The 21,049-nt window shown below is 45.7% G+C and overlaps 1 protein-coding gene across 1 annotated transcript in view; it reads right to left on the reverse strand.

The window, feature by feature from the left end:
* Nucleotides 1-21,049, reverse strand: part of VWA3B (von Willebrand factor A domain containing 3B) — a 236,738-nt gene that overhangs the window by 181,812 nt on the left and 33,877 nt on the right. The window contains exons 6-9 of the mRNA XM_063617639.1: nucleotides 20,344-20,594; nucleotides 17,621-17,780; nucleotides 10,964-11,133; nucleotides 5,499-5,614 (exon numbers count right to left, since the gene is read on the reverse strand). Coding sequence (XP_063473709.1) covers nucleotides 5,499-5,614; nucleotides 10,964-11,133; nucleotides 17,621-17,780; nucleotides 20,344-20,594 — 697 coding nt within the window. The remainder of the gene's footprint in view (nucleotides 1-5,498; nucleotides 5,615-10,963; nucleotides 11,134-17,620; nucleotides 17,781-20,343; nucleotides 20,595-21,049) is intronic.

Genomic DNA, 21,049 nt, shown 5'->3' on the forward strand with positions numbered 1-21,049 from the left:
AGGGGCACAGAAGATGATTTTTCAGGCCTCTGTTTCAGATTCTGAAGCAAAAAGGTCTCCTTCAGCAGCACCACATGAAACCCTGCCAACCAGAGCAGATAAAAAGTGTCACCACAGTCAATGGGCAGCTGCCATGTTTAAAAGGCTTTCGGAAGTTGGGTAGGAGGAATGTCCAACAGATTCCCTGAGAGCCAGGTGCCAAGGCAAGGAGACCCTGCTACCTGCCCATCAGGCCCACCTCTTAACTGGCCATTGGTGAGGGGGCCTGGGGCACATGCCACAAGACTGTGGGCAGGGGAAACTGAGACCCCAGGGCAAGAATGGGGACAATGTTGCCCAGTCTTGGAAAGGGATCTTTTCCAAGGAAAATTCCTAGAGTTCAGGGAAGCTCAATGTGACTCTGTCTTATTTTGCTTATGGGTAAGATGAATATTAATATTTCATGGTAGACACAGGCCATGAAGAAAATCCACACTTATTAACAGAGAAGGGAAGACAAGCTGCTGGGCACTGGGTGGTTCAGAGGAGCACCAAAAGGGAGCATTGCTCTGGTTCCATAATAATCTATGTTCCATTGGTGCCCCTTACCCTCTCCAGCAGACAGCCAAGCCCATCATAAAGAGAGAAAGAGGCAGGAATGCCCTCATGCAGAGAAGTATGGGAGGGAAGGTGCTGGCTCCTTAACAGAACACCCACCTCCCCCATTCAATGCCCCAGGAGTGGGAACAGGGGCAGGGACCCAGCCAACTCTGGGCTGAAAGCCAAGGGGAAGGACAGCTACGAGGAAGAGAGGCTTAGAAGATGAGTGGCAGCTTCTGGTCAGCAGCATCTGCCAGACTAAATCTCCTGTACTCTGTAAATCCAAGCCAAAGATCCTGCTCTCCCCAGGGAGGGGAGCTCATCTGAGGCTGGCGAGCATTCCTGGATGGGATGGGTCGGTGCTGGGAGGAAGGAGAATCTCTAAGGCATGCAGTCATCCCTGGAAGTAAAAGGTGAGACGACCGCCACATGCCCAGGTTCGGGCACCCAGCTTTTGGGGCCCTGGGATTCTGACCACCCAGCCAGGTAGCTGCACCAAGGGCCTGGGAGCCCAGTGCAAGCCAGCAACCTAGTCCCACCCTCACGCAGGTGAGTAATTATTCCTTTCTAGAAACATCGAGATTTGCTTCAGGAGCTGCAGATGGTGGAGACCATGTCATGAGATATTATGAGATCTGCGCCCCCGCCCCACACATATTTGTCATCACTGTGTGCTTCCTGGGCTCAGGGGGCATACACAGCAGGGGAAAACAGGAATTCTGCATGTTTTCCCACAGTGTGTAAGAAAATGCAGGCAAGCTCATGAAAAAATACAATTATGGAATTTTTAATGGATCTCTCTAGCATACAGGAGTTTGTGAGCAAAACTTCTTGTCTGCTCTGGTTTCTGGACCTTCCCAAATTACCATTAAAAGGTACTGTCCTGTCAGTGGCTTGTATGCTGCAGCAGATGCCTCAACAAGCAGCCTAAAAGGGCAGATGGGAGAGACTGGCCACGGAAGCCTTCCCAGAAAGGTAATGTTTACATGGAAGGAAGCAGGGAAGCAAAGGAGCATCTTCCAGAGCTTACATGAGAGCAAGTTCACATGGCCCAAGAGATGGCAGACATTCAGACAGAGCTTGAAAACGAGGTGCATGTGGAAGAGGAAACTGGTTGGTGTTAGAAAGTGGGGAGGGGCCTGCTGAGTAGGGCCACGTGGAGCCATGTTGGAGCCGGAGGCAAAGGGGAGCAATGCTATACGCACCCCTGCACACATGATGGCATGGATTTGCAATGGGTAATTTTTTCCCAGAACATTAGTTGAAAAAATACTAGAAAATTTAAAAGTAGGAATGTTAAAATTTACATTATTTTATTTGTACCAAAACAGAATTTGTTATTATTTTACACTCCTAATCTTGATGGAGACAAATTCATCAATTAAAAAGTATGTTCTAAGTCTATTTCTTATTTCATTTTCAATTCAGAGTTGTAAATTATAAGAAATGTGAGAAAGTAACTTTGAAAGTATGTGTGATGAATAAAAACTTTAGCAAGTTTTTAATACTTAAACTTAATACTTAAACTTAAAATAATGTATTAATACACGTTTTAATTGTTCAATATTTTTAAACCTAATAACCTAGAAACAAATTATCATTACAAATAATAAATAAAAACATATATATAGAGAGAGGTACGCATTTCTCCTCTTGCTTCAGGCTCCAATATGGCCTCACAGAGTCTTGTTGGAGCCTGTCTTTATTTGAAATTGTGATATTTTCATCATCATGGATTTTTGTGGCATCAACTTTGACTTTTTAAAATATTGTGTCAAAATTTCAACAAGCCCATGAAAAGATGCTCAAAATAATGAATCATTAGGGAAATCCAAATTAAAACCACAATGAGATATTGCCTCACACCCATTAGGATAACTACTATCAAAAATAGAGAAAATAGCAAGTGTTGGCCAGGATGTGGGAACTTGGTGTACTGTTGGTAGGAATGTAAAATGGTACAGCCACTATGGAAAACAGTATGAAGGTTTCTGGAAAAAAAATTAAAAATAGAATCCCCATATATGATTCAGAACTACCATTCTGAGTATATATCCAAAAGAATGAAAAGCAGAATCTCAAAGAGCTATTTTGTATACCCATATTCATAACATTGTTCCCAACAGACAAAAGGTAGAAGCAACCCAAAGGTCCATGGGTGGATGAATCAGTAAACAAGATGTGGTATATCCATATAATGGACTATTATCAGCCTTAAAAAGGATGGAAATTCTGACACATATTACAACATAGATGAAGCTTGAGGACATTATGCTAAGTGAAATAAGCCAGTGGCAGAAGGACAAATACTGTATAATTGCACCTATTTATGAGATACTACCTAGAGTAGTCAAATTCAGAAAGGAGACAGAAAGAAAGTAGAATGGCAGTTGCTAGGGGTAAGGGTGGGACAAATGAGGTGCTGTGATTTGAATATATGTGTCCCTCCAAAATTCATACATTGGAACCTAATACCCAGTGTCACAGTATTAAGAGTGGGGCCTTTTGGATGGAGCCCTCCTGAATAAGATTAGTGCTCTTATAAAAGAGGCTGAAGGGAATGTCCACTTTGCCTTTTTTTTTTTTTCTGGCCCTTTCATCTCTTCTGCCTTGTGAGGGTGCAGCATTCCTCCCCTCCCAAAGATACAGCAGCAAGGCACTGTCTTGGAAGCAGAGTGAGCCTTTACCAGACACCAAATCGGCTAGTGCCTTGATCTTCAATTCCCCAGCCTCCAGAACTGTGAGCAGTAAGTTTCTCTTTATAAATTACCCAGTCTTGGGTATTTTGCTATAGCAGCATGAACAGATAAAGACATAGGAAGTTACTGTTTAATGGGCACAGGGTTTCAGTTTGGGAAAATGAAAAGAGTGGTGATGGGTGCACAACAATGGGAATGTACTTAATGCTACTGAACTGTCAGCTTAAGAGTGGTTAAGATAGAAAATTAATGGTATATATAATTTACTATAATTCTTTATCTTAACTGCACAGTTTGTTTGTATTGGTACAGAGCATGGGGTCATGGTAAGTCATACCCTGAAAGCCTATTACCTGGAATCCAAAAAGTCAGTAATAGAAGGAAATTCCTTCAGATTGCCAGGGAAGTCCTCTGAGCTATGCTCCTCCAACCCCTTACTTGAGAGTCTCTATTTTCTATACAATAGAGGGGGAAATAATGTAAGAAGTCACTCCCCCACCAAACGAGAGGGTGGCCTGAGGAAAGAGATGCGGAAAATGCTTGAAACGGCTGATGTGGCAACGGAGAGAGATGTGATCAAGTAACGGGAAGAAACCTGCCTCTGAGGCCCAGGTGAGGTGGGACATCACACATTTTCCAAATCAAAACAGTCTGTCAAGGTTTCTGGGCAGTCTGAGTGGGAGAGGTAGGCTTTGAAATGTTGGCATTTCTGGGACTTTGTGATGGACAGAGGAGACAGGATCACGTATTTAGGATTTGGGATTCTCCCCCCAAATTCAGATGTGATCACTGAAATGGATTGAGAACAACGATCCATGCCAAGCATTTTATTCTAAGAAAAATGTTTTTGTATGTAATTTGCATGTTTCAAAGGGTTGGTAAGATGGTAGTTGCTGAAAATGTAAGCGATGCAGTTTGTATTTCCCTTTATAACTAAGTTGCCAAGGAATCCAGAGACCAAGACTAAACCCCATTTCCAGTAATTGGCCCACCTTGGGTTGCTAGTAACATCTCACATTCTTTACCCTGATTAAATCATTGCCCACTAGGCTTAATCTTGTAAATTACTTTCAATAGGCATGACATACATCCTGAATTAATTTCTTCTTAGATTAGCGTCGATCTTGCCTATATGTTGGCATTTTCTCGAATTCTCTGGAGATGTCCCCTTCATGATTGGAACAAAGGTGTCCGTTACGTGAAGTAGTGCCTCCAGTGAACTCTGTGGAAACCTCTCCCCTCCTCTGCTTGGACACCAAGAATTTGAATCTACAAAGTGTGTGTCAGGAACAGGCTCATGACTCATCCTCACTTTTATCTCCATCTGACAACCTAACCTTCTCCTGGGAGCCTTTGCAGCACTGTTACGTAAATCTTTCAAGCAGCTGTTGCTACAGCTTCTGTCTTATCCCTAAAGAGTAGCCTCTGCCTTATAATGAAGCTAGAAATCTGTTTGATAATTTAAAAAGAGGGAGAGTGGGGGTGGGATTTCTTAAGACTTCTAACAACCCACCAGGTCCCTTCATCCAACAATCCAACAGGGGCTTCCTTCCCTCCTTTTCTCAGTGGGGTTTATTCAGTCTTCAGCACTTTGCAATTTCATCAGCCTCAAAGAAACTTCCATCTCCTGGCTTTCTGAGTAACCTTCCACTGTTTTTCTGAATCACAGCCTATTTCCCGCTGATTTGGTGACCTCATTCTCTGTGCTCATTAAGTTCTCTGATCACATTCATTGAATGAAAGGGGAAGTTCATTCCGCCTCCGTAAAGGTTCCTGTGCGGCCTCGGCCCTCACAAGGGGCAGACCAGTCCCTCAAGCTGCATCCACAGGCCCTGCTTTCATCACAGGGAGGACAGCAGAAACCCCCTTAAGAACCGCAGGCACCCTCTCTGCAGCCTCCCAACTAATCCACACAGCAGAGTGGCTCTGCCTTGCCAAGAACTAACTCCGGCATCGACAGGCCCAGGGCCACATCTCCAGCAGGTTCTCAAGTTAGTAAACACACATTGCTTAGGCCATTTCCCTGGATTGTAAACTTATGCCTGGTTGCTAGGCTGACAAACTCACCACTAATATCCATTAACTCTGCTCTTGCACTACATTAATAATATTATACAAAAGACATGGGGAGTCTCTCCCTCGTACTTTACTTCCTAATGATCCGTGTCGTCTGAGGCTATTCGGGACACAACTACACCACTTCTTTTGGATTCCAGGTACCTGGAGGGAGTTTTCCTTTCAGTTTCCTTGAATTCCAAGTCATCACATCATCACCATCCTTTGTGGAGAATGCAGGAAATTCTACACACTCTGTTCTCTCGGCAAATGCATGGAATCTGAAACATGAAGAGATGCTCATTAGGAGGGTAGTACACAGGTGTCCGTGCATGCCTGTTCCTTCTCCTGGGATTGAACGTGCTCTTCGGCGGCACTGGCCATCTTCTTCTTCTTAGCCATGGCCACTGCTTCTCCCTGCACCTTGTCAATTCCACAAGCAAAAGACAGGGAGGCAGAACAGCACAGAGAATTGTGAATGATGTGGGATTTTAACTGACCACTCATCCTTTCATTAGAGGGTAAATTAGCTCAACCAAATGGTATTTCTTGGTCCTGGGAAAATGACACTCTATGCTTATATTCTTTCTCTTGTTCCCATGGTTCCGTCATGTCAACACAGCTTAACCAAGCCAGGGGTCTAATGAGGGGCCCCAGTAGCACCCATCAGCTCTGTGGGTTCAGTGAGGACAGCTCATGACACAGACAGCAGTTGCCTAATTTGCCTGCTGCTGATGGGCATCAGTCAACTTTAACTCGGCAAACATACACTTACCCAGGAGCCAAGCTTAAGCACGAATGAGAAGCATTCCTGTGTGGACAAGTTTTTAGGATCTCTTTCCAAACATGGTCCAAGGAGCAGCAGGTTAGGAATACACACTCCCAGGCCCCCACCCAGCCCTGTGGAGTCCAAATATCCATTTAACAGGGTCCCCAGGGGGCTGACAGGCACATGAAAATTTGCAAACACTGGTGTAGTGCACAGGGTGATGGGCTAAGTCACACCCTCAAAGCCACTTAACTGGAATCCAAAAAGTCAGTAAATAGCAGGACATTCCTTTCAGGCAGGCAGAGGAAGTCACAAGTAATGCTCCTCCAGCCCCGCAGGAGTTCCGTCTCTGCCTAGCACCACACACTCAACTCAAAGAAAATCCCGAAGGACCGCTCAGGATGGAAATGGTGGGAGAAGTCTAGGGAACCCACCGCGGCTATGGAAAGCCTCAGTCTCTTCCTAAAGGGTTTCAGGCGAGACTGGAATAATGACTTGACGGCAATTAAAATGTCAGCCTCATTCTGGTGACGTTCCTAAAGCCAATGAACTCTTAGCCTAGTCATTCCCAACTCCTGCAGGAGCTTCATCCAGAGCAGAAATGTCCAGCTCCCTTGCCCTGCAGGGCAAGGAGGGGAGATGGGTGAGGTTTGCCCCAGCAGGCCCCATGCCCTAAGTGTCAAGGCCTTTGGCGCCCAGGACCTTCCACACTCTGATCTGTTTTCTAGATTAGAAAAGGGAGCAGGGCAGAAATTTCCTCTGGCTGATACAGTCTCGCTTGTGCAGAAGCAACTCAGCATTATGACAGGCTGTTTGAGCCTTAGAGCACAGCGCTGTGCTTGGACTGGTGGCTCTACCCAGACACAGCCTCTGGCACAGGGGAAGCCAGAGTCCACTTGGAGGGTCACCAGACCAGGCAGCCTCCTGCAACCTGAGACACTCAGGACATGCCACTTGCAGCTGGAGAATAACTGCCCTCCAGCTGGGGCCCCACAGCCAAAGGTGCACCAAGACCAACCAGAAGCCATGGAGTGTCCAGGCAGGGAGTGGAGAAGGCAGGGGCACCACTTGTGATGGGTTACACTTGCCTGCAAAGGTCCAGAGCGTGGACAGGAGGATACATCAATACCTCATCCTTTTCTGCAAGACACATCTCTATGGCTGCATGGCCTCTAGGTAGCTGAAGCACAGCTTCTCTCACAGGAAATTATTCCCTGGGCTCTAGCATGCCCCAGATGAGCTAAGCAGAGAACAGCAAGAGAGGTGACTGGCCAGTTGCCTCTTCTCTTTCAACTAGCAAGGCTAGAGGAGGGAGCCCCCTTCTGTACTTAGGGGCTCAGGAACCCAGAATGGGAGCCACAAAGCTGATGTTAAAGATTTCAAAGTGCTGTTAAGAGCAGCCACAGCAATGGTCCTTAGAGTCCCAAAGTCTTGTTAACAATGAAAATTTCTAGCCCTTCACAGATCTTGAAAATTAGAATTCCTGGGGCTGTGGCTATAAAATTCGCATTTCAATCAAGCTCTCTGGGCAGTTATTATGCAAAGTGATGGGAAAAATGCATATTCCTGGGCTCTCTCTATGACTTGCAATGAGCTGGCAAGGTGAAGCCTGGCCTTTGTATCATTAACAAGCTCCCCAGTGACTGTGATGAGCACCTACACTTAAGAACAAGATACCGTCTTACCCTGTTAGGAGGGCTATTATCAAAAAGACAAAATAACAGATGCTGCTGAGGAGGCAGAGAAAAGCGAAGTCTTATAAGTTGTTGGTGGGAATGTAAATTAGTACAGCCATTATAGGAAAGACTATGGAGATTTCTCGAAAAACTAAAAATAGAACTATCATACAATCCAACAATCCCACTACCGGGTTTTACCCAAAGAAAAGGAAGTCAGCATATCAAAGGGGTTATCTGCACCCTGTGTTTATTACAGCACTATTCACAATAGCCAAGATATGGAATCAACCTAAGTGTCCATCAATGGATGAATGGATAAAGAAAGGTGGTACATACATAATAAATACTATTCAGCCACAAAAAGAAGGAAATCCCATAATTTGCAGCAACATGGATGGAACTGGAGGTCATTATATTATGGGAAATAAGCCAGGTATAAAAAGACAAATATCGCATGTTCTCACTCATGGGTAGGAGGTGGAAAAGTTGATCTCATGGAGATGAGAGTAGAATGATAAATACCAGTGGCTGGGAAAGGTGTCAGGATCAGGGGGATAAAAACAGGTTGGTTAATGGGTACAAACATACAGTGAGATAGAAGGAGTAGGTTCTAATGTTCCGATGGTAAAGTAGGGTGGCTATAGTTAACAACAGTGTATTTTATATTTCACAATAGCCAGAAGAGGGGACTTAAGATGTTCCCAACACATAGAAATGATAAATGAGGTGATGGACATCCTAAATCCAACTTGATCATTCCACATGCTATGCATGCAACAGAATATCACATGGGCCTGTGGGGAAAAGAAAGAGAGATCAGATTGTTACTGTGTCTGTGTAGAAAGAAGTAGACATAAGAGACTCCATTTTGTCCTGTACTAAGAAAAATTCTTCTGCCTTGAGATGTTGTTAATCTGTAACCCTACCCCCAACCCTGTGCTCCCTGAAACATGTGCTGTGTCAACTCAGGGTTAAATGGATTAAGGGCTGTGCAAGATGTGCTTTGTTAAACAAATGCTTGAAGGCAGCATGCTTGTTAAGAGTCATCACCACTCCCTAATCTCAAGTACCCGGGGACACAAAACACTGCAGAAGGCCGCAGGGACCTCTGCCTAGGAAAGCCAAGTATTGTCCAAGGTTTCTCCCCATGTGATAGTCTGAAATATGGCCTCCTGGGAAGGGAAAGACGCGTCCCCCAGCCCAACACCCATAAAGGGTCTGTGCTGAGGAGGATTAGTAAAAGAGGAAGGAATGCCTCTTTGCAGTTGCGATAAGAGGAAGGCATCTGTCTCCTCCCCATCCCTGGGCAATGGAATGTCTCTGTATAAAACCCGATTGTATATTCCGTCTACTAAGATAGAGGAAAACCGCCTTAGGGCTGGAGGTGGGATATGCTGGCAGCAATACTGCTCTTTAAGGCATTGAGATGTTTATGTATATGCACATCAAAAGCTCAGCACTGTTTTCTGTACCTTGTTTATGATGCAGAGACATTTGTTCACGCGTTTACCTTCTGACCTTCTCTCCACTATTATCCTGCCATGCCCGATAATGATCAATAAATACTAAGGGAACTCAGAGGCTGGTGCCAGCGTGGATCCTCCGTATGCTGAACGCTGGTCCCCTGGGCCCCCTTTTTCTTTCTCTATACTTTGTTTCTGTGTCTTTTTCTTTTCCAAGTCTCTCATTCCACCGAATGAGAAACACCCACAGGTGTGGAGGGGCAACCCACCCCTTCATGGGCCCTATAAATATGTACAAATATATATCAATTTAAAAATATTTAAAGAACAAGTGCTCTGGGAAGACCTTGTACCCATTTCAAGGAGAACTTAGGAAAGGATTTTATAATTCTCCTTGTAACCACAGAAGTAGCTGGTCTTTCTCCACAAGAGACCTAAACTTACACACACACACACACACATACACACACACACACACACACACCCAGGGTACAGGGGCATATGTTTTAAAATGCAGGTTTTATTACTATTCAGGTATTGTGAGGCCAGTAGATAAGGAGCCTACTGCCATTGAAAAGATAGTTTGTTACTCATGGTTCCCCTATGGACTGAATTGTGCTCCCCCAAACCCAAGCCAAAAAAATTCCTACGTTGAAGCCCTAATTCCCAATGTGACTGTCTTTGGAGATAGAACAGGAGGTAATAAAAGTTACCGAGGAGGTGATAAAGGTTAAATGAGGTCATAGGGCAGGGCCCTGATTCTATAGGATGAGTGACCTTATAGGAAGAGGAAGAGACACCAGTGAGTGCGCCCTCACTCTCTGTCTCTCTCTCTCTCTCTCCACACACACACACACTCTCCCTCTCCTCTCTCTCTCTCCACACACACACTCTCTCCTCTCTCTCTCTCTCTCTCTCTCTCTCACTTTCTCTCTCTCTCCACCATGTGAGGACAGAGTGAGAAGGCAGCTGCCTACAAGACGGGGAGAGAGCCCTCACCAGAAACCGAATTCTCCTTCACCTAGTACTTCCCAGCCTCTAGAACTGTAAGAAATAAATACCTGTTAAGCCACCCAACCTGTGGCAATTTGTTATGGCAGCCCAAGCTGACTAGCCCAGTTCCCAGGAGGAGAGAGGGGCACAGCATGCCACGCAGGCCACACAGGGAAGCACCGGGTCAGCTGGGAGGCAGAGGGAGTGAGGGGAAAGGTAGGTGAGGACCTTTAATGTGGCTGCCAAGGGAAGGAACAGGAGAGGAAGGGTAAGCAGGCTTAGGATTGGCTATTTGAATAATTTCCGTGGGCTCTGGGGTGTAGGGGCCATCCCGAGTTTTCTGGTGTGTGGCCCTGGAGTGATTGGGGTAGAGAACAGTGGTTCTAAGTGAGACAGCCTGGATTGGCAGTGTGGGCTCTGGTTGGTTTGCATATGAAAGTGAGCCCCAGTGAGTAATTTGCTATCTCCAGGAATTGGCTAGCCCTGGGAGGGACAGGGTCTCCTGGACCAGCAAGATGCCAAGAGGTCAAAGCATAAGAATTGCAGAAAATAAAAAGGCATGATTAATACAGGATGGAGAAGATGCAGAGAGACTAAATACTATACTGGAAAAAGGAGAACACAGCAACAGATTGGTTAAAGCCACAAAGAATGCAAGACCCACTGTTGATCCTGTGTGAGCAGGCAACCCGCTTGCTGTCACTCAAGAGCACATTTTCTGCCTACCTGCTGTGGGTCTTGGCACTCAGATCCTTTAGAAAAGCTATAGTGCCTTCTCCTCTGGCATTGAAGGACACTGTGTAGACCGGACACAGGATCTCCAAGGCCCTCTGGAGGAGAAGCTCCTTGGATTCTTCAGGAACATCCCCCACCACAAAGTAGTAAATGGATTCAATCTGCAAAACAAAGGTGCCAGTGGTTTATCTCCCTCACATGCCCTAGCTTGGTACTAGTCTCATCAGTAATACCCATTCTACAAAATGATCTCTTAGAAAAAATGGGCAGAAAGAATAGCAGCCCTGCCCAGGGTTTTCTGAGGACATCAGGGCCAGTCAGGAAGTGAGATATTCAAGGCTTGGTGCCAAGAAGGTCTGTCAACAGTGGCTATTGTCTTGGGTATGGCATGAGAAGAATATGGTTGGCAGATTTGGAGAACTTCCTCTGGGCCACAAATATATCGCATAGGTTCGGAGTGGTTATTTTCAAGTCAAGCAATGAAGGAAGGACTGACACAGCCACTGCAGGCAGGAAGCTTATCCGCCATTTCCCGTGGTGGTGCCAGAATCCTACAATGCAAACTCATGCGTCCTCCGTCTGAGGCAGAACGTGGAAAGGAGGGCACATCCCCAGCTGACTCCACCTCTGGGCTCACTCCAGCAGGGACTCACACACCCGGGGCTGGGGTGAGGCTGTCCTGACTGTGCACAGCTGGTCAGATGCCAGGTCCGCCTGCAGTGCCCTGCCTCTTGCCTCAACGAGGCCATGAGAAGAATGGGAGAATAAGCAATCCCTGTGTCAGGACACACACACACACACACACACACACACACACACAGCTTAAACCAGTGATTCTGGAAGATGCACACCTTCCCCAGTAAGCAGGCAATCCCAGATAAGTGCCACCTGCTGAATTGAGAGAGAACTCTCTATCTCAGGGTGGCCACCCCTCCCGCCCTGCTGCAGCCCCGCCACCCTCGCTCCTCCCAGGACGGTGCTTCCACAGTCCTCCCCGCCCCTGCCACCCAGGAGCTCTGTCACCTCAGGCAACTGACCTAACTTCAGTGTCTTCCCTTGTTAAAAGGGAGACAATGCAGTTTGTCATTCATGATGGCATTGAAACAGGATGACTTCCAACTATGTGTGGATTTCTATACATCTCAGAAAGTAAAAAACCCAAGGAGAGCCAGGAATCCACATCCTCTCAACCTGTCCTATAAATGTCCCGATGGACTGTGTCCACACATAAATGGGGGAAGAAACCCCAGCAAATGTACTGTGTTAGGAGGTAAATAGATGTCACCATCCCTTTAGGATTCATGACCCTCTCCTTGCTCTAATCCCAAATCCCAATGAGCTGAAGATAGTCAACAAATGGCCTCACCTCAACGTCTATCCCAGGACTTAAACGCACCTGGCCAGGAGGGTGGGGGGCGAGAGGCCTCATGGTTGATTTCTAGTTGGTTGGGGTGCTCTGCCTGCAGCAGATGGAGCAGACTGTGCCAAGGAGGTGCAAGGGATGGGGGTGGGAGGCAGTGGGTGGGGCCCAGACTGGGACTTAGGAGAAGGACAGAGTGGGAGCTGAGATCAGGCCACTTGAGGAACATCCCTCCACCAACGAGGCACAGAAAGCCCCGGCCCCCTCCCAGGCCTCTTTCTCTCAGGGCTTTCAACGCCAGCTCCCTGATTCTAAAAAGTACTGATCGAGCAGTAAGAGACTGAGGAATATTGTAAATTTCTTCAAGTCAGTAAACTGGAAGCAAGAAAAACCCTGAAAGAAGGAAGAAACCATCTTCTCCAGATTCCTTGTAGCCAGCCAATACTGCTCTTCCAGCAGATGCATTCTGTTTCACTCTTTTCCTGGTCTGATGCATGACCTCGTGGGAGACGCATTTAAATGGCTTCCACTTAGCAGGCCTATTATTTATCCGAGTTTTCCAGCCGCGTCAATGCCCAAGTTTAGCATGGGGACAGGTTCATCCTGTTGCAAGGATCTAAGTGACACATGGCCTGAGACAGGGGAGCAGACGCAGAGTATTTTCTAGGTGTTGGTCAGATGAAGAGGGAGGTGAAGACACACATCTCGAGGTGGTCTGTCAGCCACTCCTGACACCACACATGTCCAATGCACGTCATGTAAACGCAGCTTCTTTGCTCTGGCACTAATCCAAAAACCTGAAGTGCTTGTGCAGAAATGTTTTTCCCTTGAGATTTCATCAAACTGAAAATTGCTGTAGCCAACAGTGAGTCAGGATTTATTTTCCTTTACTAAGGTTATGACATTATTCACTATTCATTAAGTTCATTACTCAGCTTCTTAATCACATACATTTTCAGTCAACTCTCTGTGCTACAGATTTCCTGGGACATACTTTACATTGAGACCACCTATCCCCCCTACTCTCCTGTACAGTCTTTCTGCCTCACCTTTCTGCTCACGTGATGACACTTAGAAAAACAGAAAAGAGGATAAATATGCTACCTACTCCTGTCTGCCATCAAACTGGCAAAATGCCTCTTAAAGCAAAATGGCTTTAATACTGTTGGCTATTTGGGATGACAAACGAAAATGAATTATTTCACTCAATACAACAGTCCTGTGGAGCATGAATTATTACCATGCCCAGTTTACAGATGAAGAAACTGAGGCTTGGAAAGGAAAACTAAGTTGGCCTTGGAGCTGGTAAGCCTCGGCTGCCTGGCCCCACAAGCCCTGCCCTTGCTGTCCGCGGCTATGCTGTGCTGTTCGTGGCAAGGCTGGTCACCTGTTAGAGATGAATGCGAGCCCCAGAATTCTGAAAGTAAGAGCAAGCAGTAGAAGGTGACCCCGGACAGGCACTTTTTTTACTTCTGTGGTTACCCCACCATCCAAGGGTTCAGGCTCCTACCCCCAATACCAACATCACTGACCAAAAGTTGGGACCAGGAGATTGTGTGGCTTAAAGGAGTTATCCTCATGGGAATCTGCTCCCTTAACCAGTGTCTTTGAGCTCCTTGAAGGCAAAGGCCAGTCCTGAGGCTCAGCAGCAGCCTTCAGTCCAGGAGCAGCTTCCTCACCGACCACATTTCCCTAAATGCTGATTTGTACCGAATTTGATAAAATACATGAGTTCCATTCAGCTCCTTTACAGTGAGTAAAAAGCTCTTGCCACTTCATACTACATCAAGTAGGGAGGAGCCTTTATGTTTTCACTTGAAATTCCTTATTCTATCTGGGCCATTCATTCTGCAGCTTCACACAGTAACATGCATTCTGCCCCACCAAAGAGTCCTTGACATCTTCCCAGCTGCAGCTTTTGGGGGAAGAAAGGAACAGACTAGAAATGTGTGCTTCTACTCTGACTGCCCTCTGCTCCACTGGCCAGAGCCTGTGCTCTCATCCCCTAGGCTTCCAGGTATAAAAATCTTTACTCTTCAAAGAGCAAAAAGAAACTCAACCAGAACAGCAGCAAAAGATCCAGCAAAATTCGGTCTTGTTCTGCGTACACCTTTGAATATTGCAACATTTCTGGCCAACTCCAGTCCTTAGATCTGACCTCCAAATCCTCCCTGTACCTGTGGGAACCCTCTGCTGTCTCAGCCCATTTGATCTGATTCCCTTAATGGTAGTGACTGTCCCCATGGTATTGATCTAGTTCACCTCTTGGATCCCTCTTAGGATCCTTGACCACCACCGACTTTCTGACCTCCCAGGTTTCAGGGTCTCTGTCCCCACCTGCCATCCCCACCAGGGTCCTACAAGACTCAGCAAATTCACGTGTTCAGTCCCACACAGACCATCTCACTTCAATTCACAAAACTCAAATCTATGCCATAGCTTGGAAATGGGACCCACATCTTCCCCTCAAACACAAGAATATGAAAATTATTTCCTTTCCAACCCTTCACTGTTCAACAAGCATTTATAGAGCCCTTGTTAGGCATCAGAGACACAAAAAAGAAAAGATCTGATGCCTGCCTGAACCACTACAAGGAAATAAATGAACTGCCAGGGTCATGGATTAATGTGGCCAGGACTTTGGCTTTTACTCCAGCAGTGAAGGTTCTTAAAGAAATCATGTGGGTCTGTCTTTAATCCACTCACTTGGTCTCCCAGGAAATATGATTAAAAGAAACCAAAAACTAAACAGATGTGCACCAGCAGGTGGATGGAGAGAGGCTGAGAACAGAATCAGAAATGCAGGTATCTTCTGGGTAGGTGGCCTTGTCCTGGCAGAGAAGTAAAGCCCCTCGGTCTTCTTAGGCAGCTTAGAACCAGGGCTCTGGGTAAACAGCCTTCCCTTTCATCCTGTACACCACCCTTCCTTGTAAGGCCTGGGAAGCCACTAACTTCCAAAGATGCATGTCCTGGACCAGGGCTACTGAAGAGCAGAAACGCTGTGCCGGTCCACACACCTGGTCTCTGAGGATGTCAACCCCCTCCACCACCGAACATGTCCCCAGGACCCCACGTGCTGCCCTCCCAATGAGCCAGGTTCCTTTTCATGAGACGCAACAGTAATTCATCTATCAATAGTGCTCTTCGAGTGCTATGAGTTGAGGCAGTATTTCAATAGATCTTCCACTCTGCACATGCTCTTCTTAGAACTCAAGGCTCCCCTCTCTCATTGCTTCCTGTTTCAGTCTTCCCGGCCCGTGGTGGTTACAAAGCCTGCGCCTGGAGGGGGCCAGGAGCCTCTCTGGGCATCTTCCTTCTCCATGACCAAGCACGTGGTTCAGCCCTACTCCTCATGTGGGCTTGGTACAGAAACGGGACTTGCATGTTAATTTGTGGGCACAAGACAATGCCCACTTTCCTGGCTCCTCTCAGCTCCCGTTCATGGAGGGAGATGCTAACCTGCAGCAGGCTGTATCAGTAGGAACAGTCTAGGTGTTTATATTTGCTGTTCAAAAAATTCTTTAAGCCTTCCATCTTTTCTGTTCAGAGCAAACTGCAGCCATCTGGATGAATTCAGAACTCGCTGGGATGGGCATGACACGTATGGAGCAGAGAAGCAGGACTTATGGGAACCCACTCCCCCCAGCCCCTGCCACACACACATGTGTTTTTTAACTCCTCATAAAACATAGGACATGGCATTTTTATATGCAAGGCAGTTGCATTTACTAGAATTTTCCTTGAGACCGCCCCCAGATCAAGGCTGTGGGCAGAGGGGCACAGCGGTCTGTGCAGGGCTTGCATGTGCTGCTCCACAGCCTCTTCTCAAAAGCTTTCAGGCTGCATTTGATGATCAGCGCCTGGAAGCTTCTTTCTTGGTTCCTTTTCTTCCATAGGACTTCCCTGGAACTCACTGAATTGTTCCTTACTTCCTGGAATAGGAATGAACCCCAGAGAAAGGAGAGGCACGAACCAGAAGGAGTAAAACAGAAAGGCAGGGTCACTGGGGGATCTTGCAGTCAGGTCAGGGGGCCACAGTCAGCTGTGACCACAATAGCCAGGTTCATAGACAAAGAGAACAGCTGTCTGCACAGGCTCATGCACACACACCCTGAGCCTGGGAATGTTTCATTTTTTTGAATGCTTATTAAGGTGTCCAGACACTTGAAATTTTACAGATGTTAAAACAAACTCAAAGGACCAAGGAACAAACTAGCTTGTATCTGGTTCTTCCTTAATGGAAAATATTTGTTCCTTTGGCCTTGGAAGGAAAAACAATGTGTTTCCAATTACAAACTATCGCCCTCAGTATTGATAAACACAGGCCGGTGACCACTGGGGGCTATGTTTCAAGATGCCAACACATGGCCTCTTTCTCCAGCAATGGACTTCTTGATGCACCTGGGTAAAGTTTGAAACCTACAGAAACCCCAGGCTTCCAGAGCGGAGGAAGCACATAATTGTATCTGTAACTGTATCCAAAGGCAAGCAGACCTTACCACAGGGACTCAAGGCTGGCGAAAGGACCCCACCTGCCCAGAGTGTGTCTCCAGTGGCTTGCCACTGCCCCAACACTCCCATCACTAGAGTCACTCTCAGAAACACAGACCCTGTGGCTCAAAGAGACATAACACACCACCATCTAATCACTTCTTCCAGGTAAAGCTTTATTTCCAAAAGGTCCCTACCAAAATTCATGTCAATACATTGACATCCAAAAATGGATGGAGTCATCAGCTTGCATGTACTTCACCTTGGAAAGTGTGTGACAGATGACAGATCCAGTCTGTGAAGAAGAGGAACTAGGAAAGATTCAGAACATGTATGCTGGGAAAACTCTATTTCCTCATCCTCAGGGTTCTATGAGGAGTCTTCCAATCTCTCTCTCCTCCCCATAAGAGATAGACTGACTGATCTAATTGGCAGGAGAGCAAGAGTGAAGTTAATATGGCAAAGATGCACAACTATGGCCTCTCTCCTGTTCTTTCTCAATGCTTGGTGGGTATGAGTCGCACTCGGCTCTCCTGACACTGGCTAAACAAGGGTCTACCCTGTATCCCCAGTCACCCTACAGAGGGAGGCTAGCCAGGTTCAGGGGACGGGTATTCAGGGGCCTCATTTGGGTTGTTCCAGCTATGCCATCACCATCAGTGCCTGATGGGATCTCTGTCAGATCCTGCTGGGAGGGGCCCAAGATCAGTTGAAGGGCCGTGTAAAGTCACTGAGTGTGAAGAGTTAAGCTGGAAGCCACCTCCATGGCCTGGGGCCAGCCACGAACATGCACTTACAGTCTTGTCTTTCCCGGCTTCCAGCAGAGCATCCAGGCGGCCAAACTCGCTCACAGTCAGCTCAACCATCAGTTTCTCAACCCAACTGATGGCAGTAGCTATGGACTGTTTGGTCACAGGAGTAGCATTTTCCTGCCACTTCACAGGCTCTTGAGAAACCCTGAAAGGGATCACATGGAGTGGTCACTGGGCAGTGATCAATGCTACTGGGGATGCCAACCCTCCGTCTCACAGCCATGAGCAGCAAGCTGCCAACATCCATCTCTAAAGCTGAAAAAGAAAGAAATCATAGCTCCCAGCCCTCTGATGTTACCAACAAAACCAGCAAGCTGTTTAAGATAGGTTCTCAAAGCACCACTATCTTCTATAAGCCCTGCTGACTAGGAAAAACAATGTTTACATGAGAAACAGAAAGGTAAACACTAATAACGAGTCCTTTAAAACACTAAGAGAAGTTATTTTTTATAAACAGGCAAGTTTATATGTAACTGGCTTCTCTTAATAGTAAATTTATAATAATTCACAGTATTAAGATTTGCAAATCACCAGCAATTCTATTGCTCTATGAAGGGGTGGCCTGCCCCTCCACACCGGTGGGTATTTCTAGTTGGGTGGGATGAGAGACTGAGAAAAGAAATAAGACACAGAGACAAAGTACAGAGAAACAACAGTGGGCCCAGGGGACCGGCGCTCAGCATACCAAGGACCTGTACTGGCACAGGTCTCTGAGTTCCCTCAGTTTTTATTGATTATTATCTTCATTATTTCAGTAAAAAGGAATATAGTAGGAGGGCAGGGTGATAATAAGGAGAAGATCAGCAACAAACATGAGCAATAGAATCTATGTCATAATTAAGTTGAAGGGAAGGTACTATGACTGGACATGCACGTAAGCCAGATTTATGTTTCTCTCCACCCGAACATCTCAGTGGAGTAAAGAATAACAAGGCAGCATTGCTGCAAACATGTCTCGCCTCCCACCATAGGGCAGTTTTTCTCTCATCTCAGAATTGAACAAATGTATGATCGGGTTTTACACTAAGACATTCAGTTCCCAGGGGCAGGCAGGAGACAGTGGCCTTCCTCCATCTCAACTGCAAGAGGCTTTCCTCTTTTACTAATCCACCTCAGCACAGACCCTTTAAGGGTGTCGGGCTGGGGGACGGTCAGGTCTTTCTCATCCCACGAGGCCATATTTCAGACTATCACATGGGGAGAAACCTTAGACAATACCCCACTTTCAAGAGCAGAGGTCCCTGCGGATTTCCGCAGTGCATTGTGCCCCTGGTTTATTGAGACTAGAGAATGGCGATGACTTTTACTAAGTATACTGCTTGTAAACATTTTGTTAACAAGGCACGTCCTGCACAGCCCTAGATCCCTTAAACCTTGATTTCATACAACACGTGTTTTTGTGAGCGCCAGGTTGGGTCAAAGTGGTTGGGTCAAAGAGGCTGGGGCAAAGCTACAAATTAACAACATCTCAGCAAAGCAATTATTTAAAGTACAGGTCTTTTTCAAAATGGAGTCTCTGATGTCTTCCCTTTCTACATGGACACAGTAACAGTCTGATCTCTCTTTCTTTTCCCTACAGCTCTGAAATTTTATTTCTAATTCTTTCATGACATTGTTTTCATTGTCCTGAAAGATTCCCACAGGTTGCCTTCTTTCGGATTAATACTGGTATTGTTTTGAGTTCAACAGAGTATAACTTTTAAATCCTGAGAAAATGTGGTTAAACCATTTAGTTTGGACTTGTAAATGACTGATAGAACCCCCAGTTCCAAAAAAAGAAGAGCCATTTGAATTATCTCAATTTATTTGCAATTGATAATTGCAAATAAACTGGCCTGATTGCCCCCATGGCATGCCACCAGAAGCAGGGCTGGCTCACACTCATGTCTTCTGTGTGCTTCCTGGGTAGAGAATCTGGCTAAGTGGCATCTATGTTGTTCAGAGGTTTCCAAGAAAACAAAAGCTTTAGACTTAAGCACTTGATTCTTTCAGTAATATACCTGTGACAGAAATAGGAATCTAGATAGAACATAATTAGGCATTGTCCCCAGAGATGTCCTCTATTTAGGTGAAAGTATTTGATTAAAAACAGAAAAACTGAATCAGGTAGATCCTTCCCAAACCCTTATCCAGATGTTTTTTGTCAAGGAGGTGCAATCACTTTTCCAGATGAGAAGTTAGTGCTGACGTCCAAATTCTCTTGAATCCAAGAATCCATAAATAATTGGTTGTGAAAACTCTGAAATATGGGAAATTCCATAAAGCCAGCCACCTGTTGTTCTGATGAAAGGGGTCAACTTACAGGCGAGGTCAACTTGAGTTGCAACTTCAGTCTGGAAAATCCGTGAAATTAGTGACCTTTGAATTCATTACCCAAGTTAAAAGCTAAAATGAATGAAGAGATTTATGGCCTTAAATATATATTTGCCATAACTCATATTCTTATATTTTAACCTTCCCATGCACTGAAGAAATGCATGTTTCTAAATCTCTCTTAATGTGAAAGCTAAGACACCCTGTGCAAAGCAGATAAAAGTTCCTAAGATTTATTCACTGTGGAATTGCTGCTGAAATTACATCTTCTAGGAAAGTATAAGATAATGCCTCTTCCCTCACCAGAGAGCTGTGTCAGCTGTGCTACTTAATTCCAAATATGTACAAATTACTGTGAACTTTCACTAAAATACTCCCTTCCTATGGGAACTCACCGTATGATATTGAACTTGGTTATGTGAGCCACCTGCTCCTGGAGAACCATTGTTAGAGCCTCTCGGCACAGATCAAGCTCCCCCTCCAGAATGCCGCCAAAATCCAGCACTATGGTGACACACTGTTCCAAGATGACACCAAAAATCTGCCGGCTCTTGCTGGTGAGCCAGTCCATTCGCTGCTTGTAGCTCTCCACAGCTTGTGTTAAATGTTCCACAAACTGATAAATCAGTTCTGATTTAGCTGTCAGCTTAATGAAAATAAAAGACAAAAACAATAAAACAACACCAAAATAAGTCATTTGAACCACAGTGCTGCCACTGAGAACTGTGCACTCCTAACAGTGTTGCCAATGACCCTCCAAACACTACAGAATCCAGGAGAAAAAGTTCCAGTCTTTCAACAGAAAAACGCTTGGATTCTCCACAGAAGAAAAGATGATAATGTGATCTATTCAAAATACAGCAGTCCTTAAAAAATATCTTACCAGATTATGTTTTATCTTTATAGTTACAGATTATCTTTATCAGAAAAAGCCCAGGGCACTCAGGAAATTAGGTAGAAGAAAAGACCATCAAAGGCAGATGGAAAATAATGTCTCACTAAAATGTTTACCTAAATATAACATTCCAAAAATATTTCTGAAAATGCTACTGAACATGCCAGCACACCTTCCTGGCTTCCTCTAAAGGATGCCATCCCAGC

The sequence above is a fragment of the Symphalangus syndactylus genome, chromosome 14 (assembly GCF_028878055.3).
Source record: "Symphalangus syndactylus isolate Jambi chromosome 14, NHGRI_mSymSyn1-v2.1_pri, whole genome shotgun sequence".
NCBI classification, from domain to species: domain Eukaryota; kingdom Metazoa; phylum Chordata; class Mammalia; order Primates; family Hylobatidae; genus Symphalangus; species Symphalangus syndactylus.